Genomic DNA, 14,596 nt, shown 5'->3' with positions numbered 1-14,596 from the left:
AAACTTTTTCCATGTTTTCTCCATCATTGTTAATAAACATGAAATTTCAAGCCTATAGTTACAGGAGGGACAGTGTTGATACGATTAGAATATGGAATAGGCTATTGGGATTTCAAGGTCCTATTTTCAGCTCTGCCTTTGCTTCATTCCAGTTTTGATTAAGATAGTTTTCTTATACCTGTCTTACCCATCTCTGTAGAAATAGAGATTCTGAGAAAATTCTCACCATGTCAATTGGTTGAAGAAAACTGAGTATAGGATAAAAAAATAAAATTTTTATTTAAAATACCAAGGAATTCTTTATATGATAAAGTGCAAGAGACAAGAAAGATCATTTATCTTGACTTAATTATGGTTTCTGATTTTTTTCCACCCTGCTGGCATAACTCAATATTATGAGAATATATGTTCTGACCCACACTATTAGGTAGATTGATAACTGGACAGAAGGTTGTTCTCTGAGTGGTTAAATTGTTCATTGTTATAATGGTATGATCAATAGTTATATGTGGCCCAGTGTTATTTAAAAAAAAAATTTAGGGTTTTTTGGTAGTGTGATACAAATGTGGCAGCAAGTGTGTTAACTTAGTTCAGCATTAAAAGCCAAGGAGCATAAAGAGAATGAGAAGTGACAGTTCTTGGAAGGGCGGGTCTAAAATCAAAATGACCTTGATAAACAGAAACAGTGGAGTTTAGATAGCATAGGTGAGTATACATATTTAGATGTGAGATAGTCATTGATTGTCTATGAATGTGGCTGAAAAAGACTTACCAGGAAACGTTATAAAGGAATCATTGGTGTGTCTTTTTAGTTTAAAAAGAAATGTGATTTTAAAACTGTGTAAAGCAGGATTATGGACTCTTGAGTACTAATGTGATAATTCCTAAACTGTATACTTCTAAGATGTTCAGTAGAGGATTTATAAATCCCAAAACTGGATACAGGGAAGATGAGCATGGTGAATTTGAAACAGCTTGTAAAAGGGCCAAAACTGATTTAATTGGACTTTTGAGAAGGGTTAAGAGAACTGGGATTCATTTTTACTTAGAATATTAAAAAGGAGGTCTAGTGGAAATGTTTTTAGTATGTAGAAGGTTTTAGGGAATATGACAATGGATTGTTTCTTGTCCTCATTCAAGATAGCATATGTATTGCAGTGTGAGAAATTTAAATAATATACTTTAATGCATTTCCCAGTAGTGACAGTTGTTATTAAAACTAGGAAGCAATTGGTATCATAAGTTGTAGAATCTTAAAGTCTTTGTTGGGATTCTTTTTGCCTATTTGAATTGGAAAGTGTAGAATAGATTAACTGTTTAAGGTCCCATTTAGCCACATTCCATGGTATTACCTTTAGGTATTGTGAATTATTGAGAATGCAGACCTCATAATATCAAGGTGCAAATTATTTTCTTTCCAGACTAATGCAAAACTATAATTATGTGCCTTTCTTTGTAAAATAGTTTTTAGGGTTGTGCTATTAAAACATATTTTATGATGGATATTCTCAGCCTTAAGCAGTTATTATATTTACTGGTAAGATTTTATTTATATATTATACATTTTAAGGAAATTTCTACACAACTAAAACTCAAAAAAATTTTAAAAAGAGGTAAATGTTATTTTATTTGCTTTTCTACTAAAATATTTCAAGTATAATATATCTGGTGGCAACACTACTGTTTTATATATGGAAAAGGTAAGGCATTGAAATTAACTTTCTCATACTCACAAAATGGGCTGTGTGTGGTGCTGAAAATAAGACCGAGTGTCCTGACTCCCAATTTGTGCTCTATGTATTAGACAAGACTGTTCATTTAAAGTTTTATTACTCTAATACCTGTTTATAAGTTTAAGCTCCATTTTTTTCTGTCCATTATAACATAGAGAAGCATGTTATGTCCCTAGAAAAATTTAGTGATATGTAGCAACTTTGTTTCTCTCTTGCCATTAAATATATATTCTCTTAACTTTTTTTTCTTATGATTGAATGTTTCAGGTTTTCCTCCTCCACCAGGTGCTCCACCTCCATCTCTTATACCAACAATAGAAAGGTAAATAATTGTGTATACTGTAAAATTTTTATCATTGATAGGCTTTTGACAGAAGAATCATACATATTTTGGTAATACTTTCAAAGATTTAATTTTATAAATAGTAGTACCTGCCTTTTAGTGAGTAAGTCTAGATCTATGTTAGCTATTTTGATATAAGACTTTGGACCAATAACAAAACACAAAGAAAACTAAATGATAGTATTTTGAAATACCTTCCCTTGATTTATGACACACTGATTAAAGAAACTCCGAAATTGATTTTTAAAAATTGACTATAGTCAATTTTGTGGAAAATACAAAAAGATGACTGGTAATCATGAATAAAGCATGTCTGTTTTAGGATTAGGTAAGGACAACTATTATCAGGAACCATAATAAAGAAAAGCTGCCTTATTCCTTGCTACCCTGCTGCAACTCAGCTTCCACAATGGAAGATTTGATCTATTCTGCATAGGAAAAGCCTTATTTTTATACTCTGCATTTATGATTTCTGTTAGTTAGAATGCTGTACTAAATATTTACCTCATGGATGGCAATATGGTGTTTAACAACAGAGGCTTTGGAATAAAAAAGAACTGGTTCACATTTTGCCTTCATAATTTACCAGCTTTGTGTTGCTAGGCAAAGTTTATGACTACTCTTTGAGACTTAGTTTCTTCTTTTACCAAGTGGGATTGATAGAATTGTGAAGATTAAAACAGCTAGTGAATTTAAAGCATCAACATAATTCTTGATAGATAGAAATCACTAATGGTGGCTATAATTATTTCTGCTTACTTGGCAAATAAACTCTACAAAATTAGTATATTTCTGAAAAAGTGATTTAAATGATATAAGAAGACAAAAATTGTGAGAACCATATTATATCAATAGCATCAAAACCATGCATATGATTTTCAAAGAAAATGATAAAACTCAGTGAAGTGTGACTTGTGAGAACATAGAGATTTAATTTTATTAGTAAGTCCTTAAATATATATTTGTTTTCTCAATCAAAATGTTAAGTATTATTTGTTGATCCTGTCAGTGGAGCTGAATTTCTAATTGATAACAATTGGTCCAACTTTTTTAAGACTAAATTTTTAAAAAGTACTCCCTCTGTTCCATAATAATAGTACCAGTTGATGAATGTAATTTGTCCCATAATAATAGTAGCAAAAGAAAATAAATATAGAACGCAAGATTTATTATCAAAAAACTAGATTAAATTAAACAATAAATTAAAAATAGTGCTCCTAATTTTTACTTTGAGTGTTCAGATAGTTTCTGGATTTTTCAATAATTTCGTTACTGCATTTTAAACTTGTAGGTAGGATCCTTGGCTGCGAAGCTTTGCTTTCCCTATGTGCGTGAGCTTAAAATTATTGGAGCCATCGTTCTTCATTGCTTCCAGCATAACTTGTTGATGTGACAGAAACATATTATCCAGTATTTCGGGAGAAATATTATCAAAGGCTAATATGATGCCTCTTCTGCTAAGAGGAATATGTCTAAGTTTTTCAAGTTTTTCTCCATAATCTTTGCATTTACGTCCACAGTTTTGTTTTTTAAAGAATCAACATTAGCATAAGATTCTCCTTGACAATTATTTTCGGAAGCACATTTCCAAATTCTTGATATGGTCATTCTGTTGCACTTAAATTGTTTTGCAGCTAACGTAATTGCACCTTTCTGCAACTTTTCCTTTTTCTTTTGATGCATCAAGAACTGGACAATCGCAACTTGATCTTTGCTTGAAAACTCTCTTTTTTTCATCTTACTTTTACAATGGGTTGATATTCAACTGAAATAAAACAATTGATTTCAATCAGCGGATGAAATTAGAAAAATAGTTATAATTCATAATAATTAGATTAACCTAAAAATTGAAAGATGTGTCAAAACAAATGACAGATGTCATGAAACATTGATTTTGATTGAAGGCTTCGCAATTTTGTGCTACAACATAACTTACAGCTGCATTCGCCAATAATTCCCGTTTAAATATTCACTTGCTACTATTATTATGGGACAGAGGGAGTATATATTTTTATTGATTTCAGAGAGGAAGGGAGAGGGAGAGAGAAATAGAAACATCAATGATGAGAGAGAATAATTGATTGGCTGCCTTCTGCATGCCCCCTGGGGATCAAGCCCACAACCCAGGCATGTGCCCTTGACTGGAATCGAACTCAGGACCTTTCAGTCCGCAGTCTCACCCTCTATCCACTGAGCCAAACCAGCTAGGGCTTAAGACTAAATTTTAAATAATGTTAGCCTCAAAGTTTCTGTTATCTTGTGAGTTAAGATGAATTCATTGGATTATTCATGTTATACTAGTAAGCTATATTTTTCTTTACAACTGGGTTTTAGGTTTAAGATATTTGGAGGTTAAAAATCCTGTGTTTTTGCTATTAAAATTTAAATTATAGAATTAAAGCTTATTGTTGTTAAAGAAGTCATATTCTGCGTTTATGTTTTGTACCAAACTATTAAAATTTAGAACTTATTTCAACACATAAAAATACATTTTTTCTTCAACAGTGGACATTCCTCTGGTTATGATAGTCGTTCTGCACGTGCTTTTCCTTATGGCAATGGTAAGTGTTTATAGTTACCACATTCAATTTGAATCAGTGAAGGACTTAAAATATTTTTATAGCAATAAAACCATTCTTCCATGGTTTAAAATACTACTTTACAGAACAATTAAAAATATTAACTAAAGGAGTAAGTAAGCCTTATATATATTTATGGTTTCTTAACAGAATAATTTTTTTTTCTTTATTGACTATACTTTTTAAAATTAATTAATGGTGACACAACTGGGATATTTATACCATGTCGTTTCCTAAAAGGATTTAGGGTTGTTGTTTTTTTTTACCAAATTGTCTGTCTTCATTGTCCAAAATTTTTCTGGTTTTTGACTCATAGTATCCCACTAGCCTTGTTCTGATATTTCCCCATCAGTGGTTCATCTTTTCTTCTAGATTATCTGGCTAGGTCCTCAATCATGTTCACTCTTAACAACTTTATTCATTCCAAGAGCTGATTGCACTTTTAAAAGTGCTGTGCATTGTACTAGGTTTTAGAGATACAGTAAACTAGACATAGACATAAGTTTGCCCTTATCAAATTTATAGGCTAGTGAGGAAATACCAGGTGATAGAAGAGGGTGTCATGGGAACATAGTGCAAGGGGTCTTCCACTCTAGAGGGGTGGAGCTATAGATGATGTAACTTGGATTCAAAGCATGTTCAAAGACGTGGTGGTGAGAATGTAGTAGGCTTTTTTTTTTTTTTTAATGTTTTTATTGATTTCAGAGAGAGGAAGGGAGAGGGAGAGCGAGCTAGAAACATCAATGATGAGAGAAAACCATTAATCGGCTGCCTCCTGCATACCCCCCTTCACCCCCCACTGGGGATCAAGCCTGAAACCCGGTCATGCACCCTGACCAGCAGTCAAACAGTGACCTGGTTCATGGGTCGACACTCAACTGCTGAGCCACACCGGCCGTGCTGGTGGGCTTCTTTTATGAACTGAAAGAAGTGTGGTGTGGCTAGAGTGTAAAGAATGCATGGTGAATGCCTGAAGATGAGAAAAGAACATGCAGGGCCTTGTAGTCCTGCTGTATGGTTTTAGCCTGATTCAGAGAGCTGTGAGGAGCAGTTTAGTATTATGGTGAGCTGTGAAATGGCTAGATTTACATTGGAAAAGGTCCATTTTGGCCACCTATTATGAGGAAATTGTGGGTGGTAGAATTGCTGAGATGCTTGCTTGATTGGGAGAACAAGAAGCTGTTTGAGTACAGTCATGTGCTGCATAAGGACACTTCTGTCAGTGATGGACCAGACTATATATATGACTGTATCCCATCTATACTAAGAAAAGGTTAATATGCTAATTAGACCTTCTGGACAAAGCCATGGTGGTGGGGGCCGAGGCAGAGGCGGTTAGGGGCGATCAGGCCAGCAGAGGAGCAATCAGTTAGGGGTGAGATCAGGCTGGCGCGGGGGAGCAAGCAGTTAGGGGTGAGATCAGGTCGGTATGAGGGAGCAAGCAGTTAGGGGATGATCAGGCCAGCAGGGGAGGGCAGTTGGGGGCGATCAGACAGGCAGGGGCGGGCAGTTGGGGCGATCAGGCCGGCAGGAGAGCGGTTGGGAGGCGATCAGGCCGACAGGCAGAGGTGGTTAGGGGTGATCAGGCAGGCAGGCAGAGGTGGTTAGGGGCGATCAGGCAGACAGGCAGAGGCAGTTAGGGGTGATCAGGCAGGCGAGTGGTTAGGAGCCAGCAGTCCCAGATTGTGAGAAGGTTGTCCAACTGCCAGTTGCGGGATCAGGCCTAAACCGTCAGTTGGACATCCCCCAAGGGTTCCCAGATTGGAAAGGGTGCAGGCTGGGCTGAGAGACCACCCCCTCCCGTGCACAAATTTTGTGCACTGGGTCTCTAGTCTATAATAATAAAAGCATAATATGCTAATTAGACCAGAGGTCCTTCCGGACATCCTTCCAGATGTCCTTCCTTCTGGACATAAGCCGAAGCAGGTGGGGGTCACGGTAGAGGAGGCAGGGACCGGAGCCAAGGCCCTTGCATGAATTTCGTGCATCGGCCTCTAGTAAGATTATAATGGAGCTAAAATATTCCCATCACCTAGTCACATCATAGCTGTTGTAATGCATTACATGTTTCTGGTGATGCTATTGTAAGTGCACCTACTGTGTTGCCAGTCGTATAAAAGTATAGCACATACAGTTATGTACAGTACATGATATTTGATAATAAAGCATTATGTTACTAGTTAATGTATTTAATATACTATACTTTTTATTATTATTTTTACAGTGTGCTCTTTCTACTTATAAAAAAGTTTGCTATAATACAATATGCCATGTTATGCCAGCCTCATACACCTCATGTTTATTGCATCTCTTGATTGCTTAATTTTCTCTTGTGCTTGATGTAATCTTGTATTGTTTTGTACAGTAACATGCTGTACAGTAAGCATGTCATACTCAAAGGCTAACCTGAGCCAGATAAACAAGGTTTAAGTTTATGTAGGCTGCAAGAAAACAAAAGCTTCCTTTTTCATAGAAACATAGGTTTATTTCAATAGAGACATGATGAATACAAAGGGCTGAAATATAAATGAGTAATTGTTAAAATAATAGAACATTTTAATAAAGTTAATATTTTTTCTTGAACATTAACTTACCAGACACTGAATAATTGCACAAATTAATAAGTGTAACACAAATAAACCTATTTTTCTTGTTCTCCAAAAGCAAAATATTTCCTGTTGTGCAGGCCAAACAAGTCAGTAGAAGACTAATGATGTGGCAATCAGCTGCTAAAATATTTGCTGTTGGTATTAGTGGAGAGAAATGGTGCGCCTGCGTGTAAGGGAAATGAATGCAACACGATTATAGTAATCAGTCATTAGCAAACATTGTAGTTTGTTATTAATAACTAGAGGCCCGGTGCACGAAATTCATGCACTGGGGGGTGGGGGTTCCCTCAGCCCAGCCTGCCCCTCTCACAGTCCGGGAGCCCTCAGTGGATGTCCTACTGATGGCCACAGCCTGGCAGCAGAGGCTTGGAGCAGGCATCGTGTGTGTGTGTGTGTGTGTGTGTGTGTGTGTGTGTGTCTGCGAGTCCGGGAGCCCTCAGTGGATGCGCCACGTAGGCTCGAAGCAGTTGCCGTGTGTGTGTGTGTGTGTGTGTGTGTGTGTGTGTGTGTGTCTGCTGGGGGCCTGCCCCAGCCACACCATGGAGGCTTGGAGCAGGAGCCCCTCTGTGTTGATCTCGCAGGCTCCTGGCTTCCACTGCATGTTGTACTCTCCCTTGAGCTATGGCCAGGATGGGGGTGCTGCTTGCAAGCCGGGCTTTCCTGCTACAGGATCGCCATGGCGACGGGGGAGCAGGCCCAGCTGGGGGCTGGCCACAGGCCGGGCTTTCCTGCTCCTGGATCAGGCCCAGCTTGGGGCTGCCCTCAGGCCGGGCTTTCCTGCTCCCTGATCAGGCGCAGCTGGGGGCTGCCTACAGGCCGCACTGTTCTACTTACTGATGGCCGGTTCACCACAGCAACCCAGGGCCCAGCGGCACTTTCCTGCTCTCCAATAGTCATAGGGTCCCGGCTGGGGGCGGGGCTTAGTAGTGCAGGGCTTAGGCGGCACCGGGGTCCCGGCTGGGGGCTCAGGTGGCACATAGGGGTCCCGGCTGGGGGCGGGGCTTATGCCCCGCTGCCCAGGACTGCACATGGGGCCCGGATGGCAGCTCGCACTGTCCCGCCCTGCCTGTAGTATAGGATAGAGGCCTGGTGCACAGGTGGGGACCGGCTGGTTTGCCCTGAAGGGTGTCCCAGATCAGGGTGGGGGTCCCGCTTGGGTGCCTGGCCAGCCTGGATGACGGGCTGATGGCTGTTTTTAAGCTGCCCGCACCCCCTTTAGGGTGGGGGTCCCCACTGGGGTGCCTGGCCAGTCTGGATGAGGGGCTGAGGGCCGTTTTCAGGCTGGTGGGTGACTGAAGCTCCCAGCCTGTCCTTTTTTTCTTTTTTTAAATTTTTATTCTGGGATTTATTTACTTTCTATGGCTGTCATTGGAGCTGAGCGCCGGCTTTAGCTCTGAGGCCGGCTCCAGCTTGAGGCCTAGGCTGCTGAAAGCAGATATCTGGGCTTTCTTTAGCTTCTATAATTGAAACTCTGTTGCCATCACTGCCGCTCTAAGCTCTGAGCCCGCTGCCGGCTGAAAGCAGGTTTCTGGAGCTTGTTTAGCTTCTATAATTGCAACATTGTTGCATCTGGAGCTCAGAGCTGGGCGGCGGCAGGCGGGGAACCTTGGCTTCCTCCATCACTGGAGCAAGCAAGCCTTCTGTTCGCTTCAGCTGCCTGGCTGCCGGCCGCCATCTTGGTTGGCAGTTAATTTGCATATCCTGCTGATTAGCCAATGGGAAGCGTTCGGGGGTATGGTCAATTTGCATGTTTCTCTTTTATTAGATAGGATTAGGTATAATAGGATATTATAAAAATTAAGTTACGAAATTTTTATTAAGATATTTCTTACATACCGTTATATTGGCTGGGTCGCAAAAATATTCGTTGTGGGCTGCATATGGCCTGTGGCCTGCGAGTTTGACATGCTTGCTGTACAGGTTTGTAGCATAGGATCAGTAGGTTATACCAGATAGCCTAGGTGTATAGTAGGCTGTACCATCTAAATTTGTGTAAGTACACTCTGATGTTTGTACAAGGAAATTGCCTAATAATATATTTTATAGAACGTATCTCTGTCATTAAGTGGTACACAACTGTATCCTTGGGAAGAAATTATGGTGTCCTTTTTTTAGGTAGTACCATTGGGGAATGGAGGAAATTGAATAGTTGAAAGTTTTATACAGTAGAATTTATAAGTCTTGGTGATGGGTTTGCTATAAATATAATATACTTATAGTTACCTTTTAAATATCTGTATCAGAGGGTTGTACTGTCCTTCAGACCCACCTTGTTCAAAGCCACATATGCCATTCATTCATATCAAAAAGTAGTCTTTCTGTTGCCCTGGCTGATTTGGCTCAGTGTATACAGTGTCGATTTGCAGACCAAGGGTCTTGGGTTTCATTCCGGTCAAGGACGCATACCTGGGTTGTAGGCTCCATTCCTGGCCCCAGTTTGGGTGCATGAGGGAGGTAACCAATCGATGTGTCTCTGTCTCTGTCTCTCCCCCTCTCTTCCACTCTCTCTGAAAATCAGTGGAAAAAATATCTTCTGGTGAGGATTAACAACAACAACAAAACAGTAGTCTTTCTGTTGACTGACTTGTTTCACTGATTATACCACCTTTTTTTCTTTTTTTTTTTTAAATGAGTTCTCAGGAAGTCATACTCATTGGGTTGAAATCTTTGTTTATATGTCTTTTGTAGGTATTCAACCATTAAATGGAGAGCAAAATTTTCCCATAAGATGAAATTCACTGAGAATACATTAAAGCACCTTAGTCCTGCCATTTAATAAACATTCAAATATTAGCTGTTTTATTTATGATTATCCCTACCATCTCCAACAAGCTCCAAGTTCCTTCCCTTTTCTACACTGTTAGGGAGTGTTAGCATAATTGTTAAAAATAGGCCCTGCAGTTAGCCTAGGTTTGAGTCCTGAGTCCATCTTATCTTAGTAACTTTGGATAAGTTAAATAACATAGATCATTTTCCTCATCTGCAAAATGAAGTTTGAACATAAAGTGCTGAGCACAGTACCTGTAATATGTAAGTACTTGATAAGCATTACCGATTAAATTAATTAAAATTTTTACCTCTTATAGTGCTTGTCATTTTGTGCTTTGTGACTAAATTTCTTGTGTATGTTTTGCAATGTAAGTGAACATGAGGAATAGCTCATATCAGAAAGAAAAAGACTTTATTCTTGAGATTACATGCATAGTTTCTTTGTGGAAGATTTCATTTTAAAAAATGCTTATTAAACATTAGAGGCCCAGTGCATGAAATCCGTGCTTGATAGGATCCCTAGCAGCTGCCAGCTGCTGGCTGGGGCCTCCCTCCCTTCCCCTGGCTGGCCCCGCCAAACTCTGGATGAAATCACAGTCGAGGGGAAAATTTGCATGCTACGCTTTTATTATATAGGATTTTACTTTTTCTCAAAGTAATATATGCAAAATTTTAATCTCTGAAGCAGGCATTTTCTGCCCACTGTTTACTACCCCCAACTCTTCTCTGAGACTTTTTTTTAAAATAAAGGATTTTTAAAGCAATAATGATTAAAACATTGTAAAAATTAAATACAAGAAAGTTAGGAGTTTTCTTTATCTTGTCAAACAAAGCTTTGGAATGGAGATTGTACTTATAAAATAAGACCTAGTTTAATTTTTTTGAAGGAATATGGAAGAACATAAGCACTTTTAATGGTTTTTAGTTCTTATAGTCTGCATGGCATTTCTACATAATATTATCACCTATTTCTTATTTATATAACTTCAGATGTCATGTGTTAATCTTTCTACTATGATAAACGTGTATCTTGTTTAATTACTATCTCCTTTTCCCCACCAGGGAAATTTTAACATTATTTTTCTTTCTTTTTTTATTTGTATACCTACCCTCTTTTTATTATACCATCAATCACAACTGTTCATCTTTCTAAGCCTTTACCTCTTCCTCCCTCCCTGCTTTCCAGCTTTGGCCAACTGTACTCCTACTTACAACATTTATATTCTGTCCTGCAACCAAAATTATCTGTGCCCTGGCAAGTTTTTTATTCTAAAAACTAAACAATAACGTTATTTACATTATTATGACTGTGTGAACAATGTGTATTGTAGAGATAATTATAATAAGCCACTCAAAGGAGAACATTCCAATGGCAAATATATTAAAATTGTCATATACTTCATCAACTATGTAAAGTCATACTACATTTTAATTGTGGGTTCATATTTGTATCTTGACTTTCTCAACCTTGAGTATATTAAAAAAAATATTTCCCTATACTTAGTTTCCCCCCAAAGTTTTTTTTGGGTTTGTTTTTTTTTAATCCTTACCTGGGGATATTTTTCCTGTGTTTTTTTTAGAGGTGGGGCGGGGAGGGAGATAGAGAAACATCACCTTCATCACCTTGAGAGAAACACTCTGATTGGTTGCCTCCCATACATGCTCCTGACTGGGGCTGGGGATTGAACCTGCAACCGAGGTACCATGCCCTTGACCAGGAATTGAACTCAAGACTCTTTGCAGGCTGATGCTTTACCCACTAAGCAATACCGGCTAGAGCTCCCTTAAAAGTTTTCAAATTTTGTTTTTTATGTGTACATCCTTAACCCATCTAGAAAATTAATTTTTGCTTATGTTATGGAGTAAAAGTTTAATTGTCCGAGTGCTATTTGTTGAATAAGTCTATCCTTCCTGAGGGATCTATAGTGTCATCTCCATTCATGTATCCAGTTTCCATGTATGCTTGAATCTGTTTATTTGCTTTCTAGACTATTCATTTGGTTTATTTAACTACTATCTTGTGCTAATAATGCTACACTATCTTACATATAAATTTTATAGTAGCTTTGCTATCTCATTTAGCAGAATGTAGCTTATTCAGCTTCAGAAGTATTCTTGAGCCATTGCTCTTGCATATTCATTTTAGAATCAGTTTTACAAGTTTCATGAAAAGCTGTTGAAATTTTGATTAATAACTGGCAAATATATTATGCTTATTATATGACAAACATTGTTAACCAATGTAATCCTAACAGCCTTACAAAGTAGGCATACTGTTATTATTTTCACTTTATGAAGGTGGAAGTTGAAGAACAGCCAGATTAAGTAATTTTCCCACTTTACACAGTAAGTGGCAGAGTCACGATTTGAAACCATGCAGCCTGGCTCTGGAGTCCTTGCTCTTATACCATAGTATTGGAGTTCAGTTGATGCTCTAGATCAGTTTGTGTGGAATTCATGCCTTACATCATGATTTCACCTATGAACAAGGCCTCACTCTTCATTTAAAGAGATGTTTTTTAATGTGTTTCAGTTATATAATTATCTCTATACACTTGCATTTCTTCAATTAGATTTAGTGATAGACACCTAAGCTTTTGTTGTTGAAAATGATATATTCATTTGAACTGCGTGTTCTGTTTACCTATATTTAGAAATAGAATCGGTTTTTGTTTTATTTATGTATATTTCTATGTAAATACAGATGTATACATAAATAAAAAAGATACATATATTGATCATGTAGCCATTTACCTGTTGAACTCTCACTATAATTTGTCAAGTCTCTTCAGACAATAATATCAGCAGGTAATAATTTTGTGCTCCCCTACCCCTTTATCTTATGTTCTAAGACCTCCATATAACGTATTGAAAGTGGAGTTCTTGTCTTACATCTTTTTTTTTCTTTTTTTACACTTTTATAATTTTTACTACTTTAGTGTTAGGTTTTTTATAGAAGCCTACATCATATTATGGAAAATTCCTTCTAATTTTCCAAGTGCTTTTGAACTATATGAATATTGATTTTTATCAGCTGCTTTCTGAGATGATTATACTGTTCTTCTTTAGTCTATTATTGTGGCAGATTTATAATATTTTTCTAATATTAGGCACTATTTATTTGCTGACATCTAACTTCGTCATGATTAATTACTTCAAAAAATACTGATTTGTCTAGGATTTTGACCTCTAAGTTTATATTTAAGATTGGCCTGTGATTTTCCTTTATTTGTACTATCCTTAACTGGTTTTGGTATTGAGGTTATACAAGCCACATGGGATAAGTTAGAGAATGGTCTTTTTTGCCTATTCTCTGGAAGTTTGTGTAGTATTAGAATGGTCTATACCAGGGGTGGGCAAACTTTTTGACTCGAGGGCCACAATGGGTTCTTAAACTGGACCAGAGGGCTGGAACAAAAGCATGGATGGGTGTTTGTGTGAACTAATATAAATTCAAAGTAAACATCTACACTAATAAAAGAGAAACATGGTAATTAGCATACGACCGCTACCCTTTTCATTGGCTAATCAGTGAGTATATGCAAATTAACTGTCAGCCAAGATGGCGGCCGGCAGCCAGGCAGCTGGAAGCGAACATGAGGCTTGCTTGCTGCAGTGAAGGCAGACTCCAACGTTCCCCGCCTGCGCTGCCGGCTTCTGAGCTGCAACTCTAAGAAACTATGTACTATGTTGCAAATAAGAAGCTAAACAAACCCCCAGAAACCAGCTTTCATTCAGCCGGGCTTTAGCAACATTGTATCGATGTTTTCAGCAGCGAGGCCTCAGAGCTAAAGCTGGCCCAGAATAAAAAAAAAAAAAAAGAAAACAAGGAGCGGTTGGAAGCTTCAGTCACTCGCTTCCAGAAAACAGCCCTCAGCCCCTCACCCAGACTGGCCAGGCACCCCAGTGGGGACCCCCACCCTGATCCAGGACACCCTTCAGGGCAAACCAGCCAGCCCCTACCCATGCACCAGGCCTCTATTCTATAAAGTAAAAGGGTAATATGCCTCCCGGCACCGGGATCAGCGGAGCAGCGAGGCTCCCGGCACTGGGATCAGCGTGACAGGGGGCAGCGCCCAAACCCCCTGATCGCCCTGTGGCTCTGTGTGTGACAGGGGGCGGGGCCACAACCTCCCTATCTGCCCTGCTCTGTGCCTGATAGGCGGAGCTCCCCAATCCCCTGATTGCCCTGCGCCTCTGTGTTTGACAGGGTGCAGCGCACGAACCCCCTGATCGGCCCTGCTCTGTGTGTGACAGGGTGCGGCGCCCCAACGCCCCCCCCCTCCCCCCACGGGACCCTTGCTCTGTGTGTGACAGGGTAGAGCCATAACCTCTCCATTGGCCCTGCCCCGAGTGTGACAGTGGCGCGCCCCAACCCCCTGATCGGCCCTGCTCTGTGGGTGATAGAGGTGGCGCCCCAACCCCCCTCCACGGCCTTGCTCTGTGTGTGATAGGGTAGAGCATAACTTCCCATTGGCCCTGCCCTTGAGTGTGACAGGGTGCAGCGCCCAACCCCTGGATTCGCCCTGCTCTGTGTGTAAAAGGGGCGTGGCCCCAAGTCCC

At 39.3% G+C, this 14,596-nt stretch overlaps 1 protein-coding gene across 7 annotated transcripts in view; it reads left to right on the top strand.

Annotated features, from left to right (window-relative positions):
- Positions 1-14,596, top strand: part of FIP1L1 (factor interacting with PAPOLA and CPSF1) — an 88,700-nt gene that overhangs the window by 61,547 nt on the left and 12,557 nt on the right. For all 7 annotated transcript variants that reach the window (XM_006093969.3, XM_006093966.3, XM_006093970.3 and 4 more), the window contains 2 exons: positions 2,001-2,055; positions 4,582-4,637. In XM_006093969.3, coding sequence (XP_006094031.1) covers positions 2,001-2,055; positions 4,582-4,637 — 111 coding nt within the window. The remainder of the gene's footprint in view (positions 1-2,000; positions 2,056-4,581; positions 4,638-14,596) is intronic.

Source organism: Myotis lucifugus, unplaced genomic scaffold (genome assembly GCF_000147115.1).
Source record: "Myotis lucifugus unplaced genomic scaffold, Myoluc2.0 scaffold_127, whole genome shotgun sequence".
NCBI classification, from domain to species: domain Eukaryota; kingdom Metazoa; phylum Chordata; class Mammalia; order Chiroptera; family Vespertilionidae; genus Myotis; species Myotis lucifugus.
This window is presented reverse-complemented; position numbering and strand designations above follow the sequence as displayed.